General features: G+C 44.9%; 2 protein-coding genes across 6 annotated transcripts in view; one reads left to right on the forward strand and one right to left on the reverse strand.

The window, feature by feature from the left end:
• Window positions 1–2,031: 2,031 nt before the first annotated feature.
• The window catches only part of macf1b (microtubule actin crosslinking factor 1b), a 45,205-nt gene continuing 20,640 nt past the window's right edge, over window positions 2,032–26,596 (reverse strand). For all 5 annotated transcript variants that reach the window (XM_036973881.2, XM_036973879.2, XM_036973877.2 and 2 more), the window contains 35 exons: window positions 26,226–26,385; window positions 25,995–26,079; window positions 25,244–25,488; window positions 24,890–25,009; window positions 24,521–24,628; window positions 24,183–24,401; window positions 23,405–23,608; window positions 22,641–22,872; window positions 22,028–22,254; window positions 21,684–21,806; window positions 21,481–21,582; window positions 20,867–20,968; window positions 20,509–20,673; window positions 20,098–20,253; window positions 19,762–19,959; window positions 19,296–19,424; window positions 14,031–14,201; window positions 13,576–13,731; window positions 13,165–13,371; window positions 12,831–12,950; window positions 12,505–12,674; window positions 12,037–12,196; window positions 11,687–11,881; window positions 11,268–11,393; window positions 10,467–10,610; window positions 9,853–10,041; window positions 9,355–9,469; window positions 8,603–8,772; window positions 8,297–8,459; window positions 7,866–8,020; window positions 7,655–7,729; window positions 7,372–7,489; window positions 6,926–7,080; window positions 6,347–6,467; window positions 2,032–4,369 (listed from right to left, as the gene is read on the reverse strand). In XM_036973881.2, the coding sequence (XP_036829776.2) occupies window positions 4,344–4,369; window positions 6,347–6,467; window positions 6,926–7,080; window positions 7,372–7,489; window positions 7,655–7,729; window positions 7,866–8,020; window positions 8,297–8,459; window positions 8,603–8,772; window positions 9,355–9,469; window positions 9,853–10,041; window positions 10,467–10,610; window positions 11,268–11,393; window positions 11,687–11,881; window positions 12,037–12,196; window positions 12,505–12,674; window positions 12,831–12,950; window positions 13,165–13,371; window positions 13,576–13,731; window positions 14,031–14,201; window positions 19,296–19,424; window positions 19,762–19,959; window positions 20,098–20,253; window positions 20,509–20,673; window positions 20,867–20,968; window positions 21,481–21,582; window positions 21,684–21,806; window positions 22,028–22,254; window positions 22,641–22,872; window positions 23,405–23,608; window positions 24,183–24,401; window positions 24,521–24,628; window positions 24,890–25,009; window positions 25,244–25,488; window positions 25,995–26,079; window positions 26,226–26,385 (5,311 nt within the window). In that variant the 3' untranslated portion in view covers window positions 2,032–4,343. The remainder of the gene's footprint in view (window positions 4,370–6,346; window positions 6,468–6,925; window positions 7,081–7,371; window positions 7,490–7,654; window positions 7,730–7,865; window positions 8,021–8,296; window positions 8,460–8,602; window positions 8,773–9,354; window positions 9,470–9,852; window positions 10,042–10,466; window positions 10,611–11,267; window positions 11,394–11,686; window positions 11,882–12,036; window positions 12,197–12,504; window positions 12,675–12,830; window positions 12,951–13,164; window positions 13,372–13,575; window positions 13,732–14,030; window positions 14,202–19,295; window positions 19,425–19,761; window positions 19,960–20,097; window positions 20,254–20,508; window positions 20,674–20,866; window positions 20,969–21,480; window positions 21,583–21,683; window positions 21,807–22,027; window positions 22,255–22,640; window positions 22,873–23,404; window positions 23,609–24,182; window positions 24,402–24,520; window positions 24,629–24,889; window positions 25,010–25,243; window positions 25,489–25,994; window positions 26,080–26,225; window positions 26,386–26,596) is intronic.
• On the forward strand, window positions 14,542–18,923 carry LOC110518684 (E3 ubiquitin-protein ligase TRIM35). Its single transcript, XM_021596135.3, has 6 exons — window positions 14,542–16,318; window positions 17,295–17,390; window positions 17,481–17,711; window positions 17,817–17,839; window positions 17,915–18,042; window positions 18,152–18,923. The coding sequence occupies exons 1-6, from the start codon at window positions 15,926–15,928 to the stop codon at window positions 18,673–18,675; spliced, it is 1,395 nt and encodes a 464-aa protein (XP_021451810.2). The 5' UTR covers window positions 14,542–15,925; the 3' UTR covers window positions 18,676–18,923.

Raw genomic sequence — 26,596 nt, forward strand, 5'->3', positions numbered from 1 at the left:
TAGAAACATCCTTGAAACCAGGAGATGTCATTGCATGTGTGGGTGGTGGAACTAATAGGTTGGATAAGGTATAGTGAGCAGGACTATAGGCTCTACAGTGAAATAAGCCAATAAACACTAACCAGAACAGCAATGGACAAGGCATATTGACATTAAGGAGAGGCATGCTTAGTCGAGTGATCAAACGGGTCCGGTGAGTGGAGAGGTTGGTTGGGGGTCACGGCGATTTAGACAGCTAGCCAGGCCATCGGTAGCAAGCTAGCGTAGGATGGAGGTCTGTTATTAGCCACCTCTTGCGTTCGGTCAGTAGATTAGTGGGGTTCCGTGTGGTAGAGGGGATTAATCCAAACAACAAAAATAAAAACAATAGATATAGTTATAGAGGCCCAAGAAGAAAACATAATAATAATAATAATAAAAATAAATAAATAACTTGTCCGATTGTCTATTCAGATAGCAGCCGATAAGACAGCTAACGGTTAGCAGGCCGCAGATGGGCGTTCAGGTAACGTCGCGACGGAGGAGCCAGCCGGATAACTCCTTCGGGTAGATAACGTCGGCAGTCCAGTTGTGAAGGCCCGGTGGGGCTCCGCGTAGGCAGTAAAACGGGTCCGGATAGGTGACTGCAGCCCAGGAGTGATTGATGGAACTCAGGAGTGATTGACGGAGCTGGCTAGCTCCGGAATAATTGATGTTTGCTCCGGAATCGACGAAAGCCGATAGTCACATGGATAGCAGCTAGCTAGCTGTGAGATCCAGGTATGAATGTCCTGAGTTAGCGGTTGAAATCCAGGGACATGGAGAGAAAAATTGGTCCGGTATGTTCTGTTCCGAGCCGCGCTGCGCCGTACAAAACTGCCGATAGATTTTCGAGCTAAAGGATAGCTGATGACCACAAACCGTGGTTAGCTGAATACTAACGATTTGCCAGTAAAGAAGCTAACTAGCTTCTGAACTAGCTTCTGGATTAGCTTATGGCTAGTTTCTGGCTAGCTTCTTGGAGTTTCTGGCTAGCTTCTTGGAGGATTACAGATTTGAGGTAAATAATACTTTTTTATAAATATAAATTGGTGAGGCGGGTTGCAGGAGAGTGTTTTGAAGATGAGTTGATGGAAAATTTTAAAAATGTATGTGAAAAAAGTTGTAAATATATATATATACGGGACACGACAAGACGAGGACAAAAGACGTCTGAACTGCTATGCCATCTTGGAGAGAACATGTTCACTGGAACGCTTCAGCTTTACAGATTGAATAGAGCCCTAGATCAAAGTGTTTGAGAGAAAACAACTACTATTTGAACCCAGGCCTGGTGGGCACTCGCGAGCTGGACACAAGTCCAGCCACAGAACACAAGTCCAGCCACAGGGCACCATGGTGGTTTCACTTCAGGCCAAGCCGGTCAAGCAGGTCACTCTCATGACCTGAGTTGGTGCTGGCTGTGTGTGTGTGGAAACACAATTGACCGTTTTCTTCCCCTTCTCTCTTTCTGCCGGGTCTTGTGGCTCCATTTTGCACAGTACATATTCGTGCGTTTTGCCTGACATGCATTAATAGGACGTTGGACATGAAGGGTCTGAGTTTGGAGAAAGCCAAAAACAAAGGTTACAGAGTAAGACGACCACCTTGGTATTATGTTAGATGTTGCTCTTTCTACACTCGTATTAGGTACAGGAACAAAAGACATGATCATTTGAGACTAAGGATAGCTTCTTCCTCGATTTTATGTGTGCATCGTGACCCAGCATCCTTCAGTACCCGGTTCATGCTAGCCGATGCCATCAGGATATTTTCCTGTCTCTAAATTATTTCACAGAGTACTAACATAGAGTACACTATGCATACACTTATGAGCCACCGTGTCACTTCTCTGTAACATTTAAATATGAGAACATGGGCACATTTGAATTAAAAAGGAGGTTTTGAACCCCATGTGTTTAAATGTAGCAGTGATGATGTCTCATGGTCAGAAATAAATTATAGGAAATCAACGCTAAAAAGTAAGTGTGCAATAAAATATGAAACATTATCTTAATTTCATTACAAATGGTTTATTTTACAATGGACTTAAAACATTATTAGTTTCATTCTTCTACAGTGTTCCTAAATTAGATACCAGAACAAGCGCTGGGTATAGAAATTGACATGTACAGTACAGAAAGATAGGGGTGCATAGCAGTAGAGGAATCTGGATATTGTGTTTTACAGTACATTGAGATTCTGTATTGCCCAACATTCTCACATTGAAGCGTAAAATGACAATGGAATGAATCGGAAACAAAGGAGTTCGAAATTTTGTTTTTTGTTTTTCTTAATCATAACTGCATAAGCCCAAACCTTATTGTGTACACACATGTAAAGTACACAATCCACTGCTTTTGTCATGTAAGATTGTACCTTTCTTGGACCAGTCTCAATAAAAAAACGAAAACCCATACTTAACACATGCCCACACACACACTTGCTAACAGTGGTAACACACACACACTTGCTTACAGTGGTACAATTTACCAGATATACAGTAAACCATAGAGAAGGCAAGCGCAGTACAAGATTAAGCAGGGACAAGTCCAGATGCCACCTATAGACAAAATATTTGTACGTTGTCCATTTTAGGACATCGTCAGCCTCACACCTCATCTGTCTGAGGTAGAGTTGAGGGTGTAGACTTTCACAAGCGGGTCACATGATATACAGTTTTCTTTGGGTAGCACCGGCACAGTCATGGTGAGCGGCATCAATCCTCTGTCTGACAGTTGTTGTATGCAGAGGTGTAATTGTTTGAGACACACGTGGGGAACGTTTGCTATAGGTGGGACATTTTGCTTTTATGCCTAGGCTCAAAAGGAGGAAAGAGACATAAATGAATGTGTTGCTTTGCCTAAAATAGTCAGAATTAAGACCGAATGGAGGAAAGAAAGCCAAGATCTCATTGAGAACTACACCTTTGTATTTTGGGAGGGCCACACCCTGTAAAACCCTACAGTTGTTCATCAGAAATCAAATAAACTCCCGTCTATTTCTCTAGTCCTAAACACTGAAACTAAGTGAATTAAATCACAAAAAGTGACACCCACATACAGAACCAAACCAAAGAAAAAGTGCATTCCATGGGGAGAAGGTAATGTGTGAAGAACACAACTTGCCCTTCAAATGTCCCGCCATATAAAACCTCCAGTGGCTTCTCAGCGGTGACATAAAAAGTACATCTACAATCTCACAGTAATGTTCCACGTAAACATTCAACAAAATTCCACGAAAATAATCTCAACAAAACAATGACCCATGCCCATCTTCATACACGTTTTGACCTTAAAATGTAGCATTTAAAACAATACTTACAGGACGTTAAAAAGAAACCTTTACACTGACAGTGTAGCGTCTGTTCAGGTTGAAGTTGTAACATGAAACAGCAATGTGGCCCCGCCAGCAGTGTTTCCTTAGCCTGGTCCCAGATCTGTTTGTGCTGGCTTGCAAACTCCTATGGACGCTGTTGGCGAAACAGTACAAGCAGATCTGGGACCAGGCTAGTGTTTCCTATTATGTCATGGGGAAATAATTACAATGGTGAAAGATGATGGAGCCATTGGCTCTGTAGGCTTTGGCATCATCCTTTGGACGGCCTGTGTCTTGTTACTAAATACAGCGTCTACTAGCACACCTTCACGTACTTGCATTTGAGCGCATTTTACACACCCACTTACTTCAAAGGAGAAATGCAGTACACACAGTAACATAAGGGAACTAATTATGACGGTCGCTGATGAAACCCTGACTTCATGTAGCTTAGAAAACGATGATCCAGTTGCTGCTAATACACGCGTTTGTTCTTGCAGAGTTTTGAGACTTAGCTTCAGGCCACACCATTGCTTGATCACAGCTTGCCCTGACATCGTTATAAGGGCACAGGGGTAAAACAAATGTTGTAGATTGTAAGCTTTGTCGATAGCCGTCATGCGATTCGTATCCATGCAGACTGTTCCAATATCTTTATCCTCGGATACTGTCATATTCGGAAAGCCAGTATCGAAGTTGTTCAGATGATCGAAATTATGACTATATCAATATAACGACTCGGAGAGGAGAGTAGTGGGTTATGTCCAGGTTTAGGTCAGAGGTCATGTCCAGATCCCTAGCTGACCAATCGAAGGCTCTCCAGAGAGCCTGCAAACACAATGTCCAATAGTGTATCTGGCCCTTTTGTATCACTTTCTGAAGGTTGTGGAGTTTGTGACTGAGGCCTTGTCTTGTTGGTCTCTCGCTCTCTCTCTGGACCCCAAGGCGGTAGTGGAGCTCTTCACTGTAGCGTTCACATGATGCGCGTTGTGGACATACCTTCCTCATCATGTGGGCAGTCTTTCAGCTTCCTCTGAAAAATACAAAAGTCATAATTTGTATTTCTTTCTTTCACCTTTATTTAACCAGGTAGGTCAGTTGAGAACAAGTTCTCATTTACAACTGCGACCTGGCCAAGATAAAGCAAAGCAGTGTGACATCAACAACAACACAGAGTTACACATAAACAAACGTAAAATCAATAACTCATAAGAAAATAAAAATAGAAAAATCTATGTACACTGTGTGCAAATGTAGAAGAGTAGGGAGCTAGGCAATAAATAGGCCCTAGAGGTGAAAATAATTACAATTTATCATTAATACTGGAGTGATAGATGTGCAGATGATGATGTGCAAGTAGAGATACTGGGGTGCAAAAGAGCAAGAGGGTAAGTAATAATACGGGGATGAGGTAGTCGGGTGTGCTATTTACAGATTGGCTGTGTACAGGTACAGTGATCGGTATGCTGCTCTGACAACTGATGCTTAAAGTTAGAGAGGGAGATAAAAGACTCCACCGTCAGAGATTTTTGCAATTTGTTCCAGTCATTGGCAGTAGAGAACCGGAAGGAAAGGCGGCCAAAGGAAGTGTTGGCTTTGGGGATGACCAGTGCAATATACCTGCTGGAGCGCATGCGGGTGGGTGTTGCTATGGTGACCAGTGACCAGTGAGCTAAGATAAGGTGGGGCTTTACCTAGCAAAGACTTAAAGATGACCTAGAGCCAGTGGGTTTGGTGACGGATATGTAGTGAGGGCCAGCCAACGAGAGCATACAGGTCGCAGTGGTGGTTAGTATATGGGGCTTTGGTGATAAAACGGATGGCACTGTGATAGACTACATCCAGTTTGCTGAGTAGAGTGTTGGGGGCTATTTTGTAAATGACATCGCCGAAGTCAAGGATAGGTAGGATAGTCAGTTTTATGAGGGTATGTTTGGCGGCATGAGTGAAGGAGGCTTTGTTGCGAAATGGGAAGCCGATTTGAGATTTAATTTTGGATTGGAGATGCTTAATGTGAGTCTGGAAGGAAAGTTTACAGTCACCAGACACCTAGGTATTTGTAGATGTCCACATATTCTAGGTCAGAACCGTCCAGAGTTGTGATGCTAGTCGGGAGGAAGGGTGCGGACAGCAATTGGTTGATGACCATGCACTTAGTTTTACTGTCATTTAAAAGCAGTTGGAGGCCACGGAAGGAGAGTTGTATGGCATGATGCTCATCTGGAGGGTTTTAACACAGTGTCCAAAGAAGGGCCAGAAGTATTCAGAGAATCACCAGCAGCAAGAACAACATCATTGATATATATTCAGAGAAAAGAGTCGGCTCAAGAATTGAACCCTGTGGCACCCCCATAGAGACTGCCAGAGGTCCGGACAACAGGCCCTCCAATTTGACATACTGAACTCTATCTGAGAAGTAGTTGGTGAAACAGGCGAGGCAGTACTTTGAGAAGCCAAGGCTATTGAGTCTGCCGATAAGAATGCGGTGATTGGCAGAATCGAAAGCCTTGGCCAGGTCGATGAAGACGGCTGCACAGTACTGACTTTTATCGATGGTGGTTATGATATTGTTTAGAACCTTGAGCGTGGCTAAGATGCACCCATGACCAGCTCGGAGACCAGATTGCATAGTGGAGAAGGTACGGTGGAGAAGGTATGGCTTTCGAAGATTTTAGAAAGGCAGGGCAGGATGGATATAGGTCTATAACAGTTTAGAGTGTCTCCCCCTTTGAAGAGCTGGATAACCGCGGCAGCTTTCCAATCTTTGGGGATCTCAGAAGGTATAAAAGAGAGGTTGAATAGGGTAGTAATAGGGGTTGCAACAATTTTGGCAGATCATTTTAGAAAGAGAGGGTCCAGATTGTCTAGCTGTCTAGCCCAGCTGATTTGTAGGGATCCAGATTTGAATCCCCATCATGTCAGTTGAGGAGCTATCATGTTGAACTCATTTGAACTTCACTATAATTGCAAGTCCATTTCCATTCACAGAGGGTTTATTTACTGTACACACCTGATGGTGAAAGAGAATCGTCATCCCCCGCAGTGGAGAACTGTAGATCTGACCCCAGAGCAGCTATGGAGCTCCTGGGTCGGATGCAGCGGTCACCTGAGAGACTCCTCCGCAGTAAGGCCTGGAACATGGGCTTAGAGATGAGTTAACCATGATACTAGCCATCTCAATGACATGAATAGGTGAGCTTACCTTATTGCTTTGAGGACTGCCATACTACTACAAAGGAGAGTGTGTTGTTTTTATCTATTTATTTGACCTTTATTTAACTAGGCAAGTCAGTTAAGAACAAATTCTTATTTACAATGATGGCATAGGAACAGTGGGTTAACTGCCTTGTTCAGGGGCAGAACGACAGATTCTTACCTCGTCAGCTCAGGGATTCAAGCTAGCAACCTTTCAGTTACTGGCCCAACGCTCTAACCACTAGGCTACCTGATGCCCCAACAGAGTGTGTTGGTTTAGGGCTAGTACAAAGTTACAGCGGCAAGCTTACCTTGTTGGTTTGTAGGCTTATACACAGTTAGTGATGTGACTGTTTCTGGGTCTGGTAGTACACTACGATGGAGGAGATCTTACCTTGCGTGTTAGGGGGCTGCTAGGAGCCGAGGCACTGCTGTAGAGACTCAGGCTGGAGTTGGACCTGCTGACCGTCAGGGTTTTAGATGAGCCTCCTCTCCGAGAGTTGTCGAACAAGTACTTCTCCTTTATCTTTAGGTTCGTCCGACCTTTCACTGTGACATAAGTAACAGATGTCAATGGTCATTATGAATCTGGCTTCATTTTTGGAGGATGTAGTGGATGCAATGCTAGTGGAAATTGATTGTATTAAAAGCATGGGGAAAGAGCTCTTACAGAGTTCTTCTTAGGTCCCCACGGCCTCTGTCCCCATGCTTTCTGGACGTTGCTAAATAACCAGCTAACAAACTTCTAAACCGTTTGGATGAAATGCCAACATCCAAGATAAGTTAAAACCTTATTTTTGAGAATTATACGGTCCTACTGCACTTTAAGTCTCCACTAACCTCTACAAGGGTCGTTCTTGACCAGGAATTCATCAAGTGCTGTCCAGCCTCCTCCCACCCGTACCATCAGGGTACTGCGCAGGATACGCACCATCCGCAACTGTTGGGAATCCCCAAACTACAGCAGAGACCAACAAAAAACATAACTGGTTTTAATAGTCTGGCATTAATCAAGGCATTAACAACCCTATAATCAACATTTTCACTGGGTTCAGTTAAACACATGTTCCTTGTTCCAATGACCTACATACAATCAAAAGGTCAAAGGTTAAAGGTCCCTCACCCTGTAGCGGTTGGCACTGATCTGCTCCACCTGGAACCTCTTGGGGCAGTTGCACTGAGACACCTGTCGACCCACCTGAGGGAGATACGGGAGTCAGTCAGTCAGACAACTTTCATCAAACCCAACTGTGGTTAGGTGTGTTACGTTGAACTGTATTCTGTTACACCATTGAAGATCATGGGCATGAAAACAACTCTGAGAGACATTTCACCTCCTCGTTGATCTGATCTGCATCTAGCGTCCTCCTGTAGGGATCCCGGCTGGGATGGAGGGCACTCACAAACTCATAGTAGTCAATGAAGCCGTCCCCATTCATGTCAAAGATATTGGCCACTGCATTCATCTCCAGGGAGTTGGTGGGGAATTCTAAAAAGGTAATATGTGGATTTGTTCATGTGGATTTGTTTAAGTTTTCGACTTTCAATCAGTGATAGAAGTTCAAATTTCAATAACATTTTAATAACAGACTGATCAAAGTTTTATGCTGATTTAGTAAGGCCATTGTTCTCTCCAGGACAGTAGTGCCAAGTGGCAGTTTTATACATGAATCAAATCAATAATGAATGGGCGTTGAGTAAATGAACGTAGGGCTTGAGGGACAGATGCTGAGAGGCTGGGAGTTGGGATGGGGGCAGGGCTTACTGGATGCCAGGACGTTGTCGATTAACTCCTTCTTGCTGATTCGTCCGTCCTGGTCCCTGTCGATGTTTCGGAACACATCTAGGATCCGAGACTTGAGGTGGCTGATCCACTGCATGTAGCGCTTTCGCCAGACGTTGAAGTCGAAATTCGCAAATTCCTCCATCTGTTTGTTGAGAATCAATAATATTAGCGACAAATGACATTAACACTGTACAACGAGTAATTTATGTCCGGTTTTGAAGCTATTGAAAGGGAAACTAACGAACTAGAGCTAACACATCGGTGGCAGTATGTTGTGCCAGTCACCTCTTGGAGTCCCTGCTCGTGCTGCTCCAGGCGGCCCTGTCTGGCCAGAGCCAGGAGCCAGAGTTTCTGCCAGTGGCTGACCAGCTGACACAGCTGAGGGGTCTGAGGGTCCAGGTTCTCCAGGGGGAGAGGGATTACTGTAGGCTGGAGTTTCAGAGTGGTCCTCCTCTCTGGAGCAAACACAGAAGATTAATACCTCAATTAGCTTAGTAGATACAAACTTCAAGGGACATTTTACATTAACATACATATATACATATTTTTTTTATCTCAATATAAAATAATTTCTGGGTAAAAAATTTTTACAAAAATAGCAAAGAACAATTTCTCAAGCAAGAATTTATCAAGGACTGTCTAGGAGTGGTCTGATTGGGGGGAGGGGGACTGAAAACAAGCAGTTATTGACCGAGAGGTTTGGAACTCTCTTTAGTCTTTTCAGTAATTTACTGCCTGGTGATGTCAATAGGCAGGCCAAAACTCTTACACGAGAAGGGCATTATCATAATTTTCACAATTTCACAGTATTATTCCAACTTCATAGCGTGGAAATATATATAAAACACAGGACAATTACGTGTTTGACTGCATTGGGCCTTTAATGTAAAATTAGTCCATATTTCACGTTATCCCTCAAAAAAACATGCACGTCAACATTTTAATATGGCTCAGATTAGAGCTGTAAGTAAAACAGTTATTCAATAAAATACAAAGTCCCGAAGCCAAGTGGTTGCTAACCCTAACCTTTCACTTACTTGTCAGTGCCTTGCGGCACGGTGAAGCCTGCTGTTTCGGGATCAGCTTCTCTTTGCAGGATTTTGTGGCATGTTCAACCTCTGGTAGTTTTCGGTTCAGCTCCTCCATGAATACCTGGAGGTAGGAATGGTGAGTTATTAACAGTCTTAACAACAACAAAAATTGAGTCTGTAAAAAAAAATAAGTAGTATTTTGTGAACTAATACTCGCACTTGACTTTTTCCCCCCTTAATAGCTCTGACTTCGCTGATAGCTACTTTATTGTGGGAAATATATGTGGTTGTCCCACCTAGCTCTTAAGATGAATGCACAAACTAACTGTATGTCGCCCTGGATAAGAGTGTCTGCTAAATGACAAAAATGTCAAATGTAAATTTATTTGGTAATTGTATACTGTGTGAATTGGAACTGTTTAGCTGTGTTTGTTAGTTCTGTGCTCTGCATGGTTTGAGACTGTGTGTTAATATGGTTTGAGACTGTGTGTTTATGCACAATACCATGTGTTGGGCGATGAGTTCCTGGTTGTGTTCTATGCTCTCAGCCGGTGGCTCCTGGTCTCTGAGGTTGAGGGCCTCCTCGGCGGATGAGATCCAGTCCAGTAGGCGCTGTAGCTTCTCCCGCTCAGCCTCCAGAGCAGACAGGCTGGCCTGGATCCTCTGGCCCTGCTGCTGGGCCCAAGTCTGCACCTGAATCAGAGAGAGAGAGAGAGAGAGAGAGAGAGAGAGAGAGGGGGAACACCAGCAAAAAGTCTCACCTGGATTCTGTGTTGTCAGCGAGGGAATCAGCGAGACCACCTAACAGAAAATGACTAACTGCAGACTGACTGCAGATTGACTGACAGGCTGCTAAAGCAGCAACAAAAACATAAATTTTCTTCAAAATGGATCAAACATTCACTGTTTTTTTTTTGGGCGGGGGGGGGGGTAAATGTAAATATAACCTAGTGTAGCAGGCGTAGAAAGATGCCTGAGCAGAGTTCCCACTTCAGTTTTTAGGGGAACTCCGCAAAGGCTAATTTAAATACCTACGAGAAATAAGGCTACAACGTTCAAGTCATAGTTATTATATTTTTGTCCTACGTAAAGTCCCAAGTAGGTAAGAGTGGACGCACCTCTTCGTAGCGGGTCTTGGTGACACTGATCCAGGACTTGAGTGTGATGATGGAGTCTGGGTGACAGGAGGACAGGATTTCCTCATTCAGACACCGGATGCTCTCTAGCTCCATCTCCTGGGAGCGCAGGGAAGTGATTGACTCCTAGACACAGGGCATAAACACAGAGCTCATTACACCCCCTGTCTACTGGGTAATGCCATCAAAATATACTATGAGTAAATACAAAATGCTTGGTATCTTGAAAGTCAGTAAAACTGTAAAGGTAAACACAAAACTGAAACCACCTTCCTCCAGCCATCTGAGTCCATCACCATCTTTCAGTCTAGCCCTACCGCTTCAGCATGGCTTACCCTTAACCCCACTATCCTCACACACTCTTCTCAAGCACCCGCTATTTTCCACATACTCACACACACACACACACACACACACAACACCTGCTCGCTCAGTCATGCACCGACACATCACACCTTTTCCCTTCCTTGAGCCCAGACTTTATTCCATGTTTTTGTCCCTTTCTTTAGTTTGGCATTGTTTTGTTTTGATTTCAGTTTCTAGTTTTTCATGTCTACAATTTTAAAGCAACTTTGGGTTCTTGAAAAATGCTTTGAAATTTCCATGACCTATTATTATTTTTATTATTACTATAATTATTAATATAAAAAGCTAGATAAAGTATCAGGCTTTTATAACTTGTATCTTGCAATCTCTACAAGCCCTGATGTTAATTGTTATTATGCTATTTATACACCTTAATAATGGAGGCTACAGTCATATTAGGCCTACATGTCTACCTACCTCATGCTGTTTGCGGAAGGCCAGCAGAGCTTCCTCCTCCTCAGGGATGACCCCGTACCTCAGCACCCTCTCTGCCTCCGCCAGATGCTCCAGGAAGGAGTGGACCAACCTGTCAAACTTCTCAGCCTGACAGAGACACACATATGAAAGGACAATTGAGACAAACCATCCTTCAGAGAAAGACATAAAGCCTCACGCACGTTTATAACAAGTCATAAATCATTATACCTGCAAAGCTTTAAGTAAAGTGTTTAGGAAGGATAGGCTTCATTGTCCAAGAGGTGGGAAATTGTCTCGGACGATTTTTGGGGGCTCATGCAAGATGTGAACTTTGATATACCCTGTCCACACGAGACAATTACATAACAAGATAAGTCAGTGTTATCATAAAATGTGAATAAGACAGTATGGTGAGTTACCTGTTGAAGGGCTGCCTCCAGCCTGGCCTGCTTGGATACGGACAGTTTACACACGTCCTCCCAGCGTGCCTCCAATTCGTCCATTTGTTCCTGCAACCAATGGGCATCAGCAGTGCTGCTCCTGGTCAGGTCCCTCACCGAGCGCTTCAGGGTCCTAATGCACCCGGCTCGCTTCCCCAACTCCTTCTGGAACACCTGAGAAACAAGAGAGTCCAAGAGAGTGTCAGCTGTCCGCTGTCTGCTGTCACACAGTTTACAGGTGAAGCCTCAAAGAAAGGCATTTTTATGGTGTCCATAGGAAAGCCTCAATATCGTATCAGATCACATACACAGAATGTATAAAAAATGACCTTGTGCTTGTCGATCAGATTGTTGACCATGTCTTTTTCCCCACCGACAGGTACGTCTTCAGCCAGCTGTGGCTCTGCTCTGTATAACCAGTCATTCAAGGCTTGAAGGGCGTCTGTGAATCTGCCTGAAAACAGCAGTGCTTCCTCCAGTTTGTGTTGCCTGAGGAAAATGTCATTGGATTATATACTCTGTCAAAGTTGCCATGTTGCCCAAACTGATTCCGATCACAATCCACTCTCTATCCCTACCCTTGGCTTTGATGTTTGCAGATCCCTTCAATGTTTGCGAATCTGTGATGTGGAAGCAAAATTGTGGATAGTCCACAACTATTTGGATTGAACCTATCCTATCACTTCAGGTCTACAGATATCAAAGGCCTAGGGGAAGAGCGAATTGGGACCAGTGTTTGAAATCATTTTAGGTGTGTGGAAATGCTATTTCCCTCATCAGTGCATTGTGTCCCTCACCTTTCCATGGATTTGCCACTGATGGTATCCCATGAGTCCCGGAGCTCAGAGAGCAGGTTCTCCAGGTGCTGTCTGTCCTGGGCGCTCTGAGACCTCTCATGAAGGCCCCGCCCACTCTTTAGAGTGGCCTCGTACATGGGTCGCTTCGAGCGCAGAAGCTTCTGGAAGTCCTAGGAGCACACATACAGAAAAATACAGGAATGAAAGGGATAGTTCAGTGAAATATGTAATTTTAAAAGTAAAAACTATGGATTTAAATTATACATTCCAAGATAGAAAAATATTCACAAGAGCTATAATTATTTCTATAATTTCTTTAGGCCTACCTTCTGTTCGGTGAGCTGCAGTTTAATTTCCTCGTGGTCCACAGCAATCTCTTTATGTGTGTCCAGCGTCTGCTCCACCTCAGTCATCCAGTCCACTAGGAGGCGCCAAGATTCACTGAACTGAAATATTAGCGGTTTACACCCGCTTGTTATCATGAGAGCCCTTCTAAATTGGACTATTGAAACTGAGGCATTAGCTGTTTGGAGGGTTATTATGAGTTACTAGATAGAGGATGTTGGAAAAAATGACTATGTGGGGTGGAAAATACAGAATAGTTAATAATGACAAAAAAAACGACATTTCAGAGAATATCTGATGGTTCTGTATCGCTACCTGTTTTGCATTCTTCTTGACGTCCTCTAGTGTTCGGCCCCTCTCTGTGGCTCGCTGGTGAAGTTTCCTGTAGCGGTCGTGTACGGTCATGATCAGGTTGTGAACCACGTCACAGTCCTCCTTCCTGCTCAACTCGGTCAGCCTGGAGCCTGCACTCTCCACCACTGTCTTCTTCTCACCGTAGCAGTTCACCTCACTCACCAGAGTCTGAGGGGGTGGTGGGGGGGGGGGTGGGGGTACACTATGATTTATCATATACACGCAGACATAATTTGCACATGCACACCCATATGCACAAACATACACTGTACTCTCACACACATAGACACACAAATGCATGTGCATATGCATGCTAATATGCACAAATACAAACTCACGTGCAGGCACAGACACACACACATACAAACCCACCCGATGGTCTTGAAGCTGGCCACAGACTGTGTCCAGTACAAAGCTGGGGACAGGAAGGACTCCTATGGCCTCCTCACACTTGGCCATCCTGGTCAGCAGCTCCTGGACATTACAGTGGAACTCCTTCGCCAGGCTCAACCCTTCGGTTAGCTTAGCCTACGAACAGAACAGATACCACACTTTTACTCAGGTCGTTCACAAACATACTGTAGTTAATCATCCTGTTCTTAGGCCCCCAGTCGGTGTCACTTAGCCTGGTCCCAGATCTGGGTTGGAAGTAAACTGACTGAAAAAGGGAGGGACTACCTGAACTTATCCAGTAAGAAAGGCTCCTTTTCGTTTTCTGTAGCCAAAACATTGCTGCCTGTATGTGATGCCTGTATGTGATGTTAACAATGGCCAGAGGAGTTGGCTAAAGCATGTAGATCCGAGAGCAAGATAAGTCTCACTCTCACCTTGCGGTCCTGTACTTTCCCGTAGACGGTAGTCCACTTCTGCTCCAGGATACAGAGGCTGTGTTCCGTGCTGGAGCCCCGGGTCACGTTGCTGCTCTCCAACATCCTGCGGATGGCGTTCCTCACGTCTGTGTAGGCATGGAGCTTGGAGTCCATCTCATTACACAGTTCCTGGTGGGAGGGGGGGGGGGGGTACAGAGAGGGAAAGGGAAAGGTGGGATACCTAGTCAGTGGTACAACTGAAGGCCTTCAACTGTAATGTGTCTTCCGCATTTAACCCAACCCCTGAGAGGGGTGTTGCAAAGAGACACTAAAAGAGACTCTAACACATGTTAGAGTTTGGCATAGGCCTTGTGGTTGACGCAGCGGACTCTGGACCACATCCCCTTGCAATGGGGGATTGAACCCTGCTCAGCATCCACTATGTCCACTCATATACAGTACGTCTCCCACTTTCCTTTCAAACTGATATATATATATATTTTTTATGTACAAAATATTATTCTTTATGTATGCAGTCAAACGGTAATCTACTCACTAGTTTACTGTCCACTATAACTATGTAACACAGGAGAGAAATAGCCTATTGACTAATTGTCATCTTTTTGCAAATCGGTTGATATGAGGCTGCAATAAATGTGACACCGTTTTACTCTATTGATAACAATATTGAATATGCTCTCGGAGCCATCGCCATCAAGACCTTCCGTCTCCCCAGAGTCTGTGCAGCAGGGAGGAGCTCTACAGCACAGTGGCATTGTGACATTGAACAAAGAGGATGAGGGTATTTTGGGACAGGCACTGAGCATTAGCACCCGGTCCTCTCTCAGGACCCTCTGGGGAGTGCCAGTGTTGTAGTACTAAAGTCCAGTTTAGCGACTTGACTACAACACTAGGCCCAGCACACTGACACTGTGCTGTCAGCTCAAGAGGAAGATCATATTTTGGTACAGGCACTGGGCTCTAGCACCCTCTCCTGTCCCAAGGACCCTCGGGGAAGTGCAAACCACACTGACACTCTGTACTGTCAGCTCCGTAACACCCTGAGAGTGGTGTGAGACTGGTGGAGTGGTCTTGATGCACTCCAGAAGGCATCTGTCACTGAGACTAGTCCCAGGGAGAATAGTAAGAGAGAACACTATGTCAAACTGCCTAAGCTCATTAGAACCTAGGGGGATTGACAGCCATCCTCAGCCCTAATAAGGCTCCTAGCTTCCTGGCTGCCTGGGAGGAAGAACATCGGACAGTGTGAGATAAGTAATTCATCACTAAGCCTGTGTCCATCGCATTGCCTGCCTGCCGCTCCATCTTAAAGAAAGAGAGAGCGAGAGAGAGATGGCAGACAATAACATTTAGTTGAAGCTCTTAGAGCTGCTTGCTAATAAGATGAAAGCATACCTTGGGACAGGTTTACTCTGACTGGGATTCACGGTGACTTTTCTCCACCAGATTTTAAAGGTAAAATGTTACATACTGTACTACAACAGTCTCAATGGTGACCATGGCTTTATGTTTACACCGTTTTAAGCAATACCCTCATCATTTCCATGTCTTCACCATGTCTGGAACTTACTGACATCTAGTGGTAAAGAGGTGTGCTCACATAGGCAAAAGTTCTCACCAAATGTCGTTTTTTTTTGTTGTTTATGTCTAATAGTTTGTACAATATTTTGCCTTTGCTAATTGTTTGCCATATTGCTATAATCATAAAGAGTTGACATTATTTTCCAAGACTGAGTTTCTGCACGGAGGCAGAGTGAGTTTGGTTTCTGTTATGTTTCTTGGTAACTCGTGGGAGGAGTCCATTTCAATCATATTAACATGCCCTTTGATCCAGCCACAGCTCACATCGACGAGGAAGGAATAGCACAGACGATCCCTGTGTGTGAAAAAGAATGGCTGCCAGTTTGTCTCTCTTGGAGGAGCACCTCTCTTGTCCCGTGTGCTGTGACATCTTCAGGAACCCTGTGGTCCTGAAATGCAGCCACAGCTTCTGTGAGGAGTGTCTGCAGAAATACTGGAAGGATATGGAGAATCCGCTGTGTCCTGCATGCAGGGCAGAGTGTTCATCTGAGGAGCAGGGTTTAAGCCTCGCCTTAAAGAGTCTCTGTGATTCCTTACAGAAGGGGGGTGAAAAGATCAGATCTGATACCTGCCGGCTGCATGGAGAGAAAATGAAAATCTTCTGTTTCGATGATAAACAGCCCATCTGTGTTGTCTGCTACACATCAAAAAAACATAAAGGTCATACCTGTTATCCCATTGAGGAGGCTGTGCCGGATTTGAAGGTGAGACCATTTTGTAAAGTTTCTGTTTACTTTGCTTTCATTTACCTGCCAATGTATCTCCCTCGGTGACGGAATAAAGGTCTTAATCAGCGTTATTTTGTGAGTTCAGTGGACTTTGAGTTCAATTTGAAAAGGCTTGTTGGGTAAAATGACAAATTCATGTTTGCCTGTGGAAGGCAATGACAAAAGACTTTGCACAAACGCACTTTCATCTTGGAAGTTGACAAAGAGAGCACATCACCAGAGAGGAAACCACAATCTACTCTCTTTGGCAACACGATTTCCCAATGGGGTCTTGTCCTGAACCCGTATTGAAAAAGCGTCTCAGAGTAGGTGCCTGGCTCCCAAGTGGATGGGCCTATGCCCTCCCAGGCTGGAGAAAATCCATAGATTAGGGCCTAATTAATTGACTTCCATTAACCGATTTCCTTATATGAACTGTAACTCAGTAAAATTGTTGAAATTGTTGCATGTTGTGTTCATATATTTGTTCCGTTTAAATTATACACCAGATAGGTGCGATGAAATAGTAGTACGGCTTGGGTATTCGAACCAGCGACCTTTCAGTTACTGGCCCAGGGGGTAACCTCCTGGTTCTATGTACATATACTGTTCCCCGAGGGGTTCAGTCCTTAACACCACCTTTCCAACTGTTTATCCCACTATCCCTTATTCTGCATCTGTCTGAATAAAGTACAAAACCCTTTAAAAATATATATATATATATTTAAATATATCAGGGGAGAGCCCAGCAGGAGGTTAGAGGGCTTCAGATCATTCAACACAGGCAACCAACCAGCTGCACTACGATTTCTCGTTACATTTGTTGGTTGAGCTAATATGCCTAAATGTTGAGAAAACTAAAACCGGTACTGCAGCTGGTTGCCGAGATCAACACGTTCTTGTTTTTTTACAGTGTGACAGAGTTGTGTAACTTAAAAAAAAAGACGTGTTCCAATTATCACTTCCAATCTAGAGTGAAATTCAGGCTGTGGTTTCCACTTTGAAGAACAAACTAGCAAACAGGAATGCAGCCAAGATGGGCCATCAAAGCTGGGAGGAGCACATCAAGGTAGCTATCGCAATACAATTTAAGCAACATGCGAATTGGAGTGAGCACTTGAGCAGTGTTGAAAAGTGAGCCGAATGTTTTCTACTGTAGGGCCAGGCCCAACGTGCAGAGGAGCAGATAAGGAGGGAGTTTAAGAAACTCCAGCAGTTCCTAGAAGAGGAAGAGACGGCCAGGATAGCTACCCTGCGAGAGGAAGAACAGAAGAAATCTGAAGTGATGCGAGAAAGAGCCGAGACATTAGCCAGAGAGATCACAATCCTTTCAGAGACAGTTGTAGCTGTCGATAAGGAAATGGAAGTGGACAACATCACATTCCTCAAGGTAAGGGGTCTGTCAAAATGTTTCAAATCCCATTGCTGTGAAACTATTTCTCTCACAGTTACCTAATAACAAAAGTGACGTTTGTCCTCATTATTTTTTTTATAGAACTACAAGGCCATACTTAACAGGTAAATCAATAAAAAATATATCTAAATATCTATATTTTTTTCCATTTCACTGACGCCATCCCTTTTTTACCATAGAGCCGACTGCACATTCCCAGATACTGCAGATACTGAGGTAGTATCAGGAGCACTGATTGACATGGCCAAACATGTAGGATCTCTCAAGTTCAAAGTTTGGGAGAAGATGCTTGAGTTTGTTGACTACAGTGAGTGCATTCCCCTCCCCCCCCCCAAAAAAAAATGTGTTTCTCTACTGTCTCCCCCACCAATATAATTCAATATTAATATACAACATCTCTGCACACATCCCTATAGCTCCTGTGATCATGGATCCGAACACGATGTCCTCTAAGTTCACCCTCTCTGATGACCTCACCACTATGACATACTGTGACGAGAGGCAGAGTCTCCCAGACAATCCCGAAAGGTTTCTTAACGTAGGAGTGTTGGGTTCTGAAGGGTACAGTAAAGGCACCCATTACTGGGACGTGGACGTCGGAGATAATGATAACTGGATCTTAGGAGTAGCCAAAGAGTCCATTCCACGCAAGACTCAGGTCAAAATGGAGCCTCGGAGTGGGTTGTGGATCATCAAATACATCTGTGGGAAATACAAAGCAGGTATAAAATCATACGTCCAGATCGTGGTAGACGAGAGCCCACGAGTGATCCGAGTACAACTGGACTGTAACAGAGGGGAGGTGAAATTCTTTGACCTCACCAAGAACACGACCCTGTGCACCTTCAAAGACAAATTCACTGAAAAGATGTTCCCATACTTTAACAGTGGAAGTGGGATTTGCCCACTACGCCTTTTAGGAAAGGCAAAAACTGGCTAAATTGCCAGGGTCAAGTGAGGACAAAATGTACTAACATAGGAAATTATGTAATGACTTCATGTACTGACTAGCTGGAGGGTTGTGAAGATAGTTAATGACTCAAACTCCATGTAATTAACAGTAAAACTCGCCTTTGATATAAGACACACTGCCATCTCAGAAGTAATGAACAAGTGTTTCAAGCAGTTGATACAGTATATAAAAAAATGTAATGTCAGTAACACAAATAAATAATATATATAATTTTCCATTGCACCTTTCAATTCACCCTTGAATTTACAGATTCAAAGAACAAGTTTGAATTAAAGAGATCTACTAGTTGGGGTTATCCAGGTATATAGATATCACTGTTGCTCGATGCCACACTGTAAATGTGCACACTCAAAGATTAGGTTCCTCTGAGCTGAGGCAAAACCTTGTAGAAATCATACAATTACAATACACATTGGGTTTTAATGAGATGCAGTTGGATGGGGAAAGTGTTCTCACCCTATATTATTATGAATCTCTGAACTTGGATATCGTTTTTTCATCAAGGCACAGGACAGTTTCAGCGGGCAGTTACTAGATAGGTTACTGCGGTGGGGTACAGTTGGTGTGAGGTGTTGGGTTGGCCTTACCAGATGTGCGTTGAGCCTCTCGCTGGCAGAGTCAGGCATCCCCCACACTGTCTTACTGGAGGACAGTCTCAGGTCTGTGTTCTCCAACCACTGAAGAAGGTCCTGGATCTCCATGGTAACATCTTGGACCTAGGGTAGAAAAGAATAAAGATAAATACATTTCTGAAAACCACATTTATAATTATTTAACAATCAATTAGTAATCTGTTACGACTGCAATATTTCTTATTAGTCGGATTCAGACACTGGCCCCTAGAGGGCACCACAGAGCAGATGATCATTCAGTACTGTGGACTAACGATATCGCAATGTTGGGCGAAAACCTACTAAGTAGCTAGACCTAAGACTTCTAATAAGTTTGGCATCTCTTTGCGATAGTGAATGAGAAAAAGAGATGGAGGGACCATGAAAAAATAACCTTTAACTTGCCTCTTGGTCTATTCCCCCATTCCCAATCTCTCCCCACCTGACTGAGGTTGTTCTCCAGCTGTAGCTGTCTGCGCTCTGTCTCACAGCGGACAAACTCCCAGCGTTCGTTCAGCTGCTCCAGCCGCAGGTGCAGACCATGAGGGCTGTCCCCAGTCCCCACCTCCAACAGGCACCGCCCCGCCTGGTTCAAAGACTCCACCGTACGCACGTGGGACATGACGTCATTACGCAGCACCTAGAGTGGGGAGAACATAGTACATGCATATCCAATATATCCAATTAGTATCATCCTTCCTCAAACACCCATAGGTGTCAGAAGCATTAAAATGGCATTGATCCCAATAAACTGTGTTGATTCATTTAAGTCACGAACCTTGTGTTTGGCCAGCTCTATCTCGCATGCCTGCAGGTCGATGCTGATTGGGCGGCTGCCCTGGAGGAGATCAGCTGTGTGGGAGAGCCAGGTGTGCAGCTCGTCCAGAGTGTTCTGGAACTGACCCAGACCCAGCAGAGCACACTCCAACTGATGCTGCAACCACAAGTAGTGAAAACACATTAACGCATTGTCCGACCTCTTCAATAACATAACCCTTAAAAAAACACTGAACAGGCTTCGGTTTCCTGAACACAGGCTAAGCCTTATCCGAGACCAAAAAAACATCCTCAATAGAACTTCTCCATGGAAAGTGCTTCTTAATCCAGGACTCGGGTTGATCTGTGTCTGGGAAACCAGTCCTAGCCAATTGGATCCCACATATTGATGAGTGATTGAGTGGAGTCTGACCTGTCTGCTGACAGTCTCTGCCTCCAGGCTGTCCCAGCGCTGTCTGAAGTCACACAGGGGAGAGACGGATCCGGGACGCTCAGAGCCTGGAGACAACCTGCACACGAAGCGGTGGTTCAGGCTCTCCACCTCAATCTTCTTCTGGTACAGCTCCCGTTTAAACTCCTGAGGAGAAAGGGGCACCTGGTTTCATATACTTTACAGAGCTGGCAACGTGGAAAGACCTGTCAAAGACTCAAAGGCTTAAAGTGACAATTATGGAATGTCTTGCTTCTCGCTCCCATGATAGACGATTGGTTTGAGTTTAGAAAAGAGTGGAAGCTCTTCAGTATGTTCTGTTTGCGTAGAGTAGACTGACCTTGAGATCACACAGTTGCTCTTTGACTGACTCCAGGTCAGTTCCTACCAAGAACTCCTCTGTGGATCTCAGCTCTGCTGACTTGAGCCACTCGAAAAGCCCCTGTGGAAAAAGGAACGGATTGTTTTTATTTGATTAAAAACATCATTCATTCATATACGCACATGTTTGTGTCACAGGAGACTATGAATAGTTGCTATGTATTTTGAAGTGGTGAAATAACTTCCATATTTAACAATGAAACATGAAACAATGAAACATGCTGGCTTCCCAGACCTCGGGTATAGACGGGTGTCTCTCACAGTTAATAGCATCAACACCATTTGTTTCCCACTGGCAGGGAAGTGCACAGTCTGTCAGTCACTCATCACCAACATTACAGGGAGCTAGAGTCTGGTTTCTGCCATTGCAATGGACATAAAAGACTAGTGGAGGTCTTTGTTGGCTGATTTCCACCGCACTGGGGGGAGTTAAGAGGAGAAGCGGCAGCCAAGCAAAGCTATGTGACAATACGGATATGTTAGTGACCGGCTCCCACACACAGACACGCACAAACGCATTCACGAATGCACGCACGCACTACACATGCACGCACACACACCGTACACACGCACCTGTATGGTGTCCTGGTAGTGTAGAGCCATCTGTAAAGATTCCTCCAGCGTTTTGTGACACTCACTCCAGAGTTTACTCAGGTTGTTCCATGTGCAGTAGAGCTATGGAGTCAGTGACGAAGTTGTTTCAAAAACACATTGGAAAATGATTATCTGACGGAAAATGAATGTTAAAATGAATGTTACGGCCTCTCACTCCTCACCTCATCTAGGCTCTTGGTGACATCAGGTTTGTCTGTATCCCCACATGCTGACATCAGGTCCATTCCCAGAATGCCAAGCGTGTCCAGCTCCCCCTGTAGACTGTCAATGTCCTTCCTGAGTGTCTGTAAGGCGATATCGTCAGGGGTGAGAGGCCCCACAATGCAATTGGTAAGAAGGGAGATAAATAGAAGCAGGCAGCATAAAGTACATTAGTTGAAATACATCGTCTTGGATCGTCTTAGTACCTGGCAGAGGACGAAACAAACACATGACAGAAGATGAAAAAAAACACATTCACTGGAAATCTTAAGATCAAACCAACAGCTCCACCGGCCGTAGTTACCTGCATGGTCTCCAGGCTCTGGCGGATGGTCTCTGAGTCTGTCCTACTGGCGTTCAGGTCCAGGACAGCCTGTTGGGCATCGTTCAGGCCGGCCGCCACGTCACTAACATCGCTCCAGAACTTGAGAGCCAGGTCCAGCAGATTGAGCAGCCAGCCATCTCTCTCCTGAGCCTGCGTCTGAGCCTCCTCCCACAGCTGGGTCAGGCTGGACACCTGCTCCTGGATCGCTAGGGAGAACACAGAACACAGTCAATATAATACATTGTGTTTTAGTCGTTTAGCACACATGGCATACACATGTCAACCACATATAACAAACATTGCAAGTCACAGTGACATCTCTGCCTTTTCTCTCAAATTACGTTCTCTACACACTCCAAAAAAAATTGAACCCATTGTAGGTAACCTATGCAGCATCTCTGTCAAAGGTGTTTCAAGATAAATTCATGACACACAGGCAAGCAAGAAAAACACCTGCTATGTATTCCCCCTCTCCAGATGTCTGCTGCTAAACAAGAAAAGCTCCCTATTGATGGAAACAACTCACACAAAAGAAAGTTACACACCCTTTACACTCCCAACCGTTCAATGCAAAGAACCAACATGGGTGTACCTGTACCGATGGAGGCGTCCCCAGCTGCCAGCGTGTTGGCCAGGAGCTCGTCAGCCTGGGTCCGGACACTCCCCAGCCCCAACTCCAGCTTGGAGAGCTCAGCCAGGGTGTGCTTGTTGTCCTGTAGCTGCTCCTGGATGCGAGGGGTCTGGCCCTGCAGAGAGACTGGGGACTGCATATGGCCAAGCAGACGATCCAGACTCTCTCTAATCAGCGTCATCCTCTCATTCAACTACAGAGACAAGACACCATTGTGTTACTGTGTGTGTGTGATGGTCAAACGTTTACATGTGTATAGTCTATTCTCACAGTATGTGTTCTGGCAACACTGCTGTGTGTTCTGTATTTAAATATAAATGTACCATGTGTGTGTCTTCATGTGTGTCTATGCATGAGTGTGTGTGTGGGTGCGTGTGCTTCGGGTGTGTGTGTGTTTGTGTTGCACGTGTGTCTTTTTTAAAATGTTAACCCTTATTTTACCAGGTAACTTGACTGAGAACACATTCTCACTTACAGCAACAACCTGGGAAATAGTTACCGGGGAGAGGAGGGGGGATGAATGAGCCAATTGTAAGATGGGGATGATTAGGTGGCCATGATGGTATGAGGACCAGATTGTGAATTTAGCCAGGACACCGGGGATAACACCCCTACTCACGATAAGTGTCATGGGATCTTTAGTGACCACAGAGAGTCCGAAAGACAGTCTTCGTGCATGCTTGCGTGCGCATGTGTTCATGCAGCAGTGCGTGTTTAACTGTCACCTGTGTGTATCTTGGCAGGGACTCTTCCAGCAGATTGGCAGCCTCTCTGACCCTGTCCCTGATGGCCCTGTGCTGCTCCTCAGCCTCTGTGGCGCTATGACAGAACTCCTCCCCCTGGGCGGGACTAAGCTCTGACAGACGCTTCCCCAGCGAGCACAGCCGTGCTATCAGAGGTCTATGCTCTGCTATGGACTCCCTTAGGCCCTAGGTGAGAAACAGTTAGGTGTCATAGAAATAGATCCCGAGACACATAGATCTGGGTTGTATTCATTAGGGCACACAGTAGTAAAAAGTTTTAAAACTGAAAACTAAAAGGACAGTTTCTTATTGGACAAATTCAGGTAATTCCTACACGTTTTCTTCCGTTTGGTACCTAATGAATATGACCCAGATAACTTTTTGGGCATGGTAAAGGCATTGTAGAGTGCACTTAAATGTTTGAAAAACGAGGAGTCTCAATTCTATCCCTGAGAACTGTTGAAGAGGAAAGGTAAAACGGGTCACCTTGTCTCACTTTCCATGAACTACCTAGGAGAATAGAGATGTCTTTATGTACCTGTGGGAATGTTCAATGTTATCCTTTCAGGAAGTAGATTAAAGTACACTAATGAACGGAGCCAAACAATCTACAAGGGAAGAACAGTAGAACAGCACATTCGAGCAGAAAACGGAGGGGGAGCTATGAAGTCTAAAAGGGCACCATTGTTGAACGGGGAGAAAAAAAGACGACAAAAAAAGAATTGTCACTCCACTCAAAGGCAGGTCTCTGGTACAGTACCTGTAAGAGGTCCTGTTGTTCTCGGAATGCCTTGTAGCTAATGGTGCTCAGGGAGAGCTGGCCAATGAGCGCTTGGGTTTCCTGTAGCCATGGTGACACCTCAGCAAAGCCCTCAGTGAACTGAACCAAGAGGGAGTGGGCATGCTCCAGCTGCAGGACCACATGGGAGTTGGTGGCGGATGTGGTGTTGCATTGTTCCTGTAAGGCATCCAACGGGGTCTGGGGAGATCGGATGACAACAGCTTTAACCTGTATGCTAGTAGCTTGTCTCATTTGTCTCATTTGTTTGAACGTTTTCTATTCAGATGATATCACGGGTAAGATGGTACAGTATGTACCTGCAGATCCCTTATTTCCCCTTCATCGCCGTATGTCTGCAAGATTTCAGCGATCTTCACCATCTTCTCAATGTTGAACTTGTGTTGCAGAATCTCCACCGCAAGGATCTTCATGCACACAACAACACAAAAGCAGGGCATATTTTACCATCTAAAATGAAGGTAATGTAAAATACTGGGCAAACGCACAAGCCTTTGCAAACCAATAAATATTTTCTATCTTCACACATCATCAGACCTCTACACAAATCTACATAGCTGGTTGTGAAACAAAACATGGCATACGTAGAGGTGGCTGAACAGGCTTGTATAGGGTGGCCCTAAGGGACAAAGTAGCTTTTAAAATGTAGTTCCAATGGGTCTCTTCACCTTCTGTTCATAGAGTTGGGCAGAGATAAGCTCAGGCTCCAGAGTAATGGCTTTGAGTTGCTCCAGGCCTAGGGCAGTGTCTCTGAACCAGGCCATCTCCTTCACCACAGCCTGCTCCAACTGACAATAAATAACACACACATACAGACAGGTTAACAGAAGGTTAACACAAGTACACATTGCTGTCTAGTTGAAGTGTGTGCAGAGTTCCTACTACTTCATCCTTATCAGAAGACTATCAAAATGGACTAAATGCACAGGACCCGATGAGTAGTCATGACTGGTGAGTAAGCAATCCATCAACCTCATATCAATTATTGTACACAGGCAATATTGCTAAGCCCCGCTTCTTACCCTCTGTCTCTCTGCAGCACAGAGCGCCGTGTCTCCACCCCCAGTCTGCCCCCCAGCAGGCCCCAGCAGTTCCCTCTCGATGCGGCCCAGCCACAGGTGGAGGTCTTCCTGGCTGGAGGTGCAGCGGCTGGATGCCTCCAGGGCCTGCTCCAGTCTCTGCAGCACGTCACCACTGGTCAGGCTCAACACCGAGCAGCGTATCCTCAGGCTGTCCACACGCTCTTGCACCTGCTGGGCTTCCTCTTCTGTGGGGACCACACCAACACAAAGACGTGTAGGATTAGCATGTTGCTACCCTTAGCATGTGGATAATCTTAGCATGTTAGTACTCTTAGCATGTTGGTACTCTTAGCATGTTGGTACTCTTAACATGTTAGTACTCTTAGCATGTTAGTACTCTTAACATGTTAGTAGTCTTAACATGTCGGTACTCTTAGCATGTTAGTACTCTTAGCATGTTATTACTATTAGTATGTAGCACAGGAGGTGGGTGGCACCTTCATTGGGGAGAACAGGCTCGTGGTAATGACTGGAGCGGAATGGGTGGAATAGTATCAAATACATCAACCACATGGTTTCCATGTGTTTAATGCCATTCCATTTGCTCCGTTCCGGCCATTATTATGTGTTGTTCTCCCTCCTGTGGCATGTCGCTTCTCATGTTGTTTCTCTATGTAAGTCATCTGTTGATGGATTTTGTGTATTGGTAACACTTACAAACGCATTGATTTTGCAACATTCATTTATGTACCTGAAATCTTCTCCTTGAGGTCATGACCGCTCTGTTGAATTTTCACCAAGTCAGCGTTTTTCGCCTTGATCTCTTCCACCACAGCCTGAGGGGTATTCCAAAAATATGTCAGCCATTTTGTGTTAGATGATTTCTGCGCCCACCAGCCTCCACTGGTATATAAACATGCAGTATATGGCACAGGGTATAGGTCTGCATACAGAAGAAACTTATACATAGATGATGTCCTACCTTGGCTTCCTCCGTACCCTCGGGGAGGTGTAGCATTTCCCTCTCAGCATTGCGTAGCTTGGCCAAGTCCTGCTCCACAGAGATGAGCCATTGCTGCAGGCTGTCCACCCTCTCCTGGAAGAGCTTGGCCCTGGGCAGGATGAGCTCCAGATTTCCCCGCCTGTCAACACCAATACACAACACCCATTACATTACAGCTCAGCCACGCTGCCAACAGCATGATAGCATAGCATAGCATAGCATAACATAGCAAAGCAAAGCAAAATAAAACATAACATGACATAGCATAGCAAAGCATAGCATAGCTTAACATGAAGGGAGAGCACCACAGTTTAACCTGTTAGAGCTCTAGGGGCGCTATTTCATTTTTG

Source organism: Oncorhynchus mykiss, chromosome 3, assembly GCF_057628025.1.
Source record: "Oncorhynchus mykiss isolate SJ-2025 chromosome 3, ASM5762802v1, whole genome shotgun sequence".
NCBI lineage: Eukaryota > Metazoa > Chordata > Actinopteri > Salmoniformes > Salmonidae > Oncorhynchus > Oncorhynchus mykiss.

Bases quoted from the DNA above. Each gene is read 5' to 3' on its own strand.
- LOC110518684 (XM_021596135.3), top strand. From the start codon at position 15,926: ATGGCTGCCAGTTTGTCTCTCTTGGAGGAGCACCTCTCTTGTCCCGTG. The intron at 17,391-17,480 runs GTAGCTATCGCA...TTTCTACTGTAG, and splicing joins GCTGGGAGGAGCACATCAAG to GGCCAGGCCCAACGTGCAGA. The intron at 17,712-17,816 runs GTAAGGGGTCTG...TTTTTTTTATAG, and splicing joins ACAACATCACATTCCTCAAG to AACTACAAGGCCATACTTAA.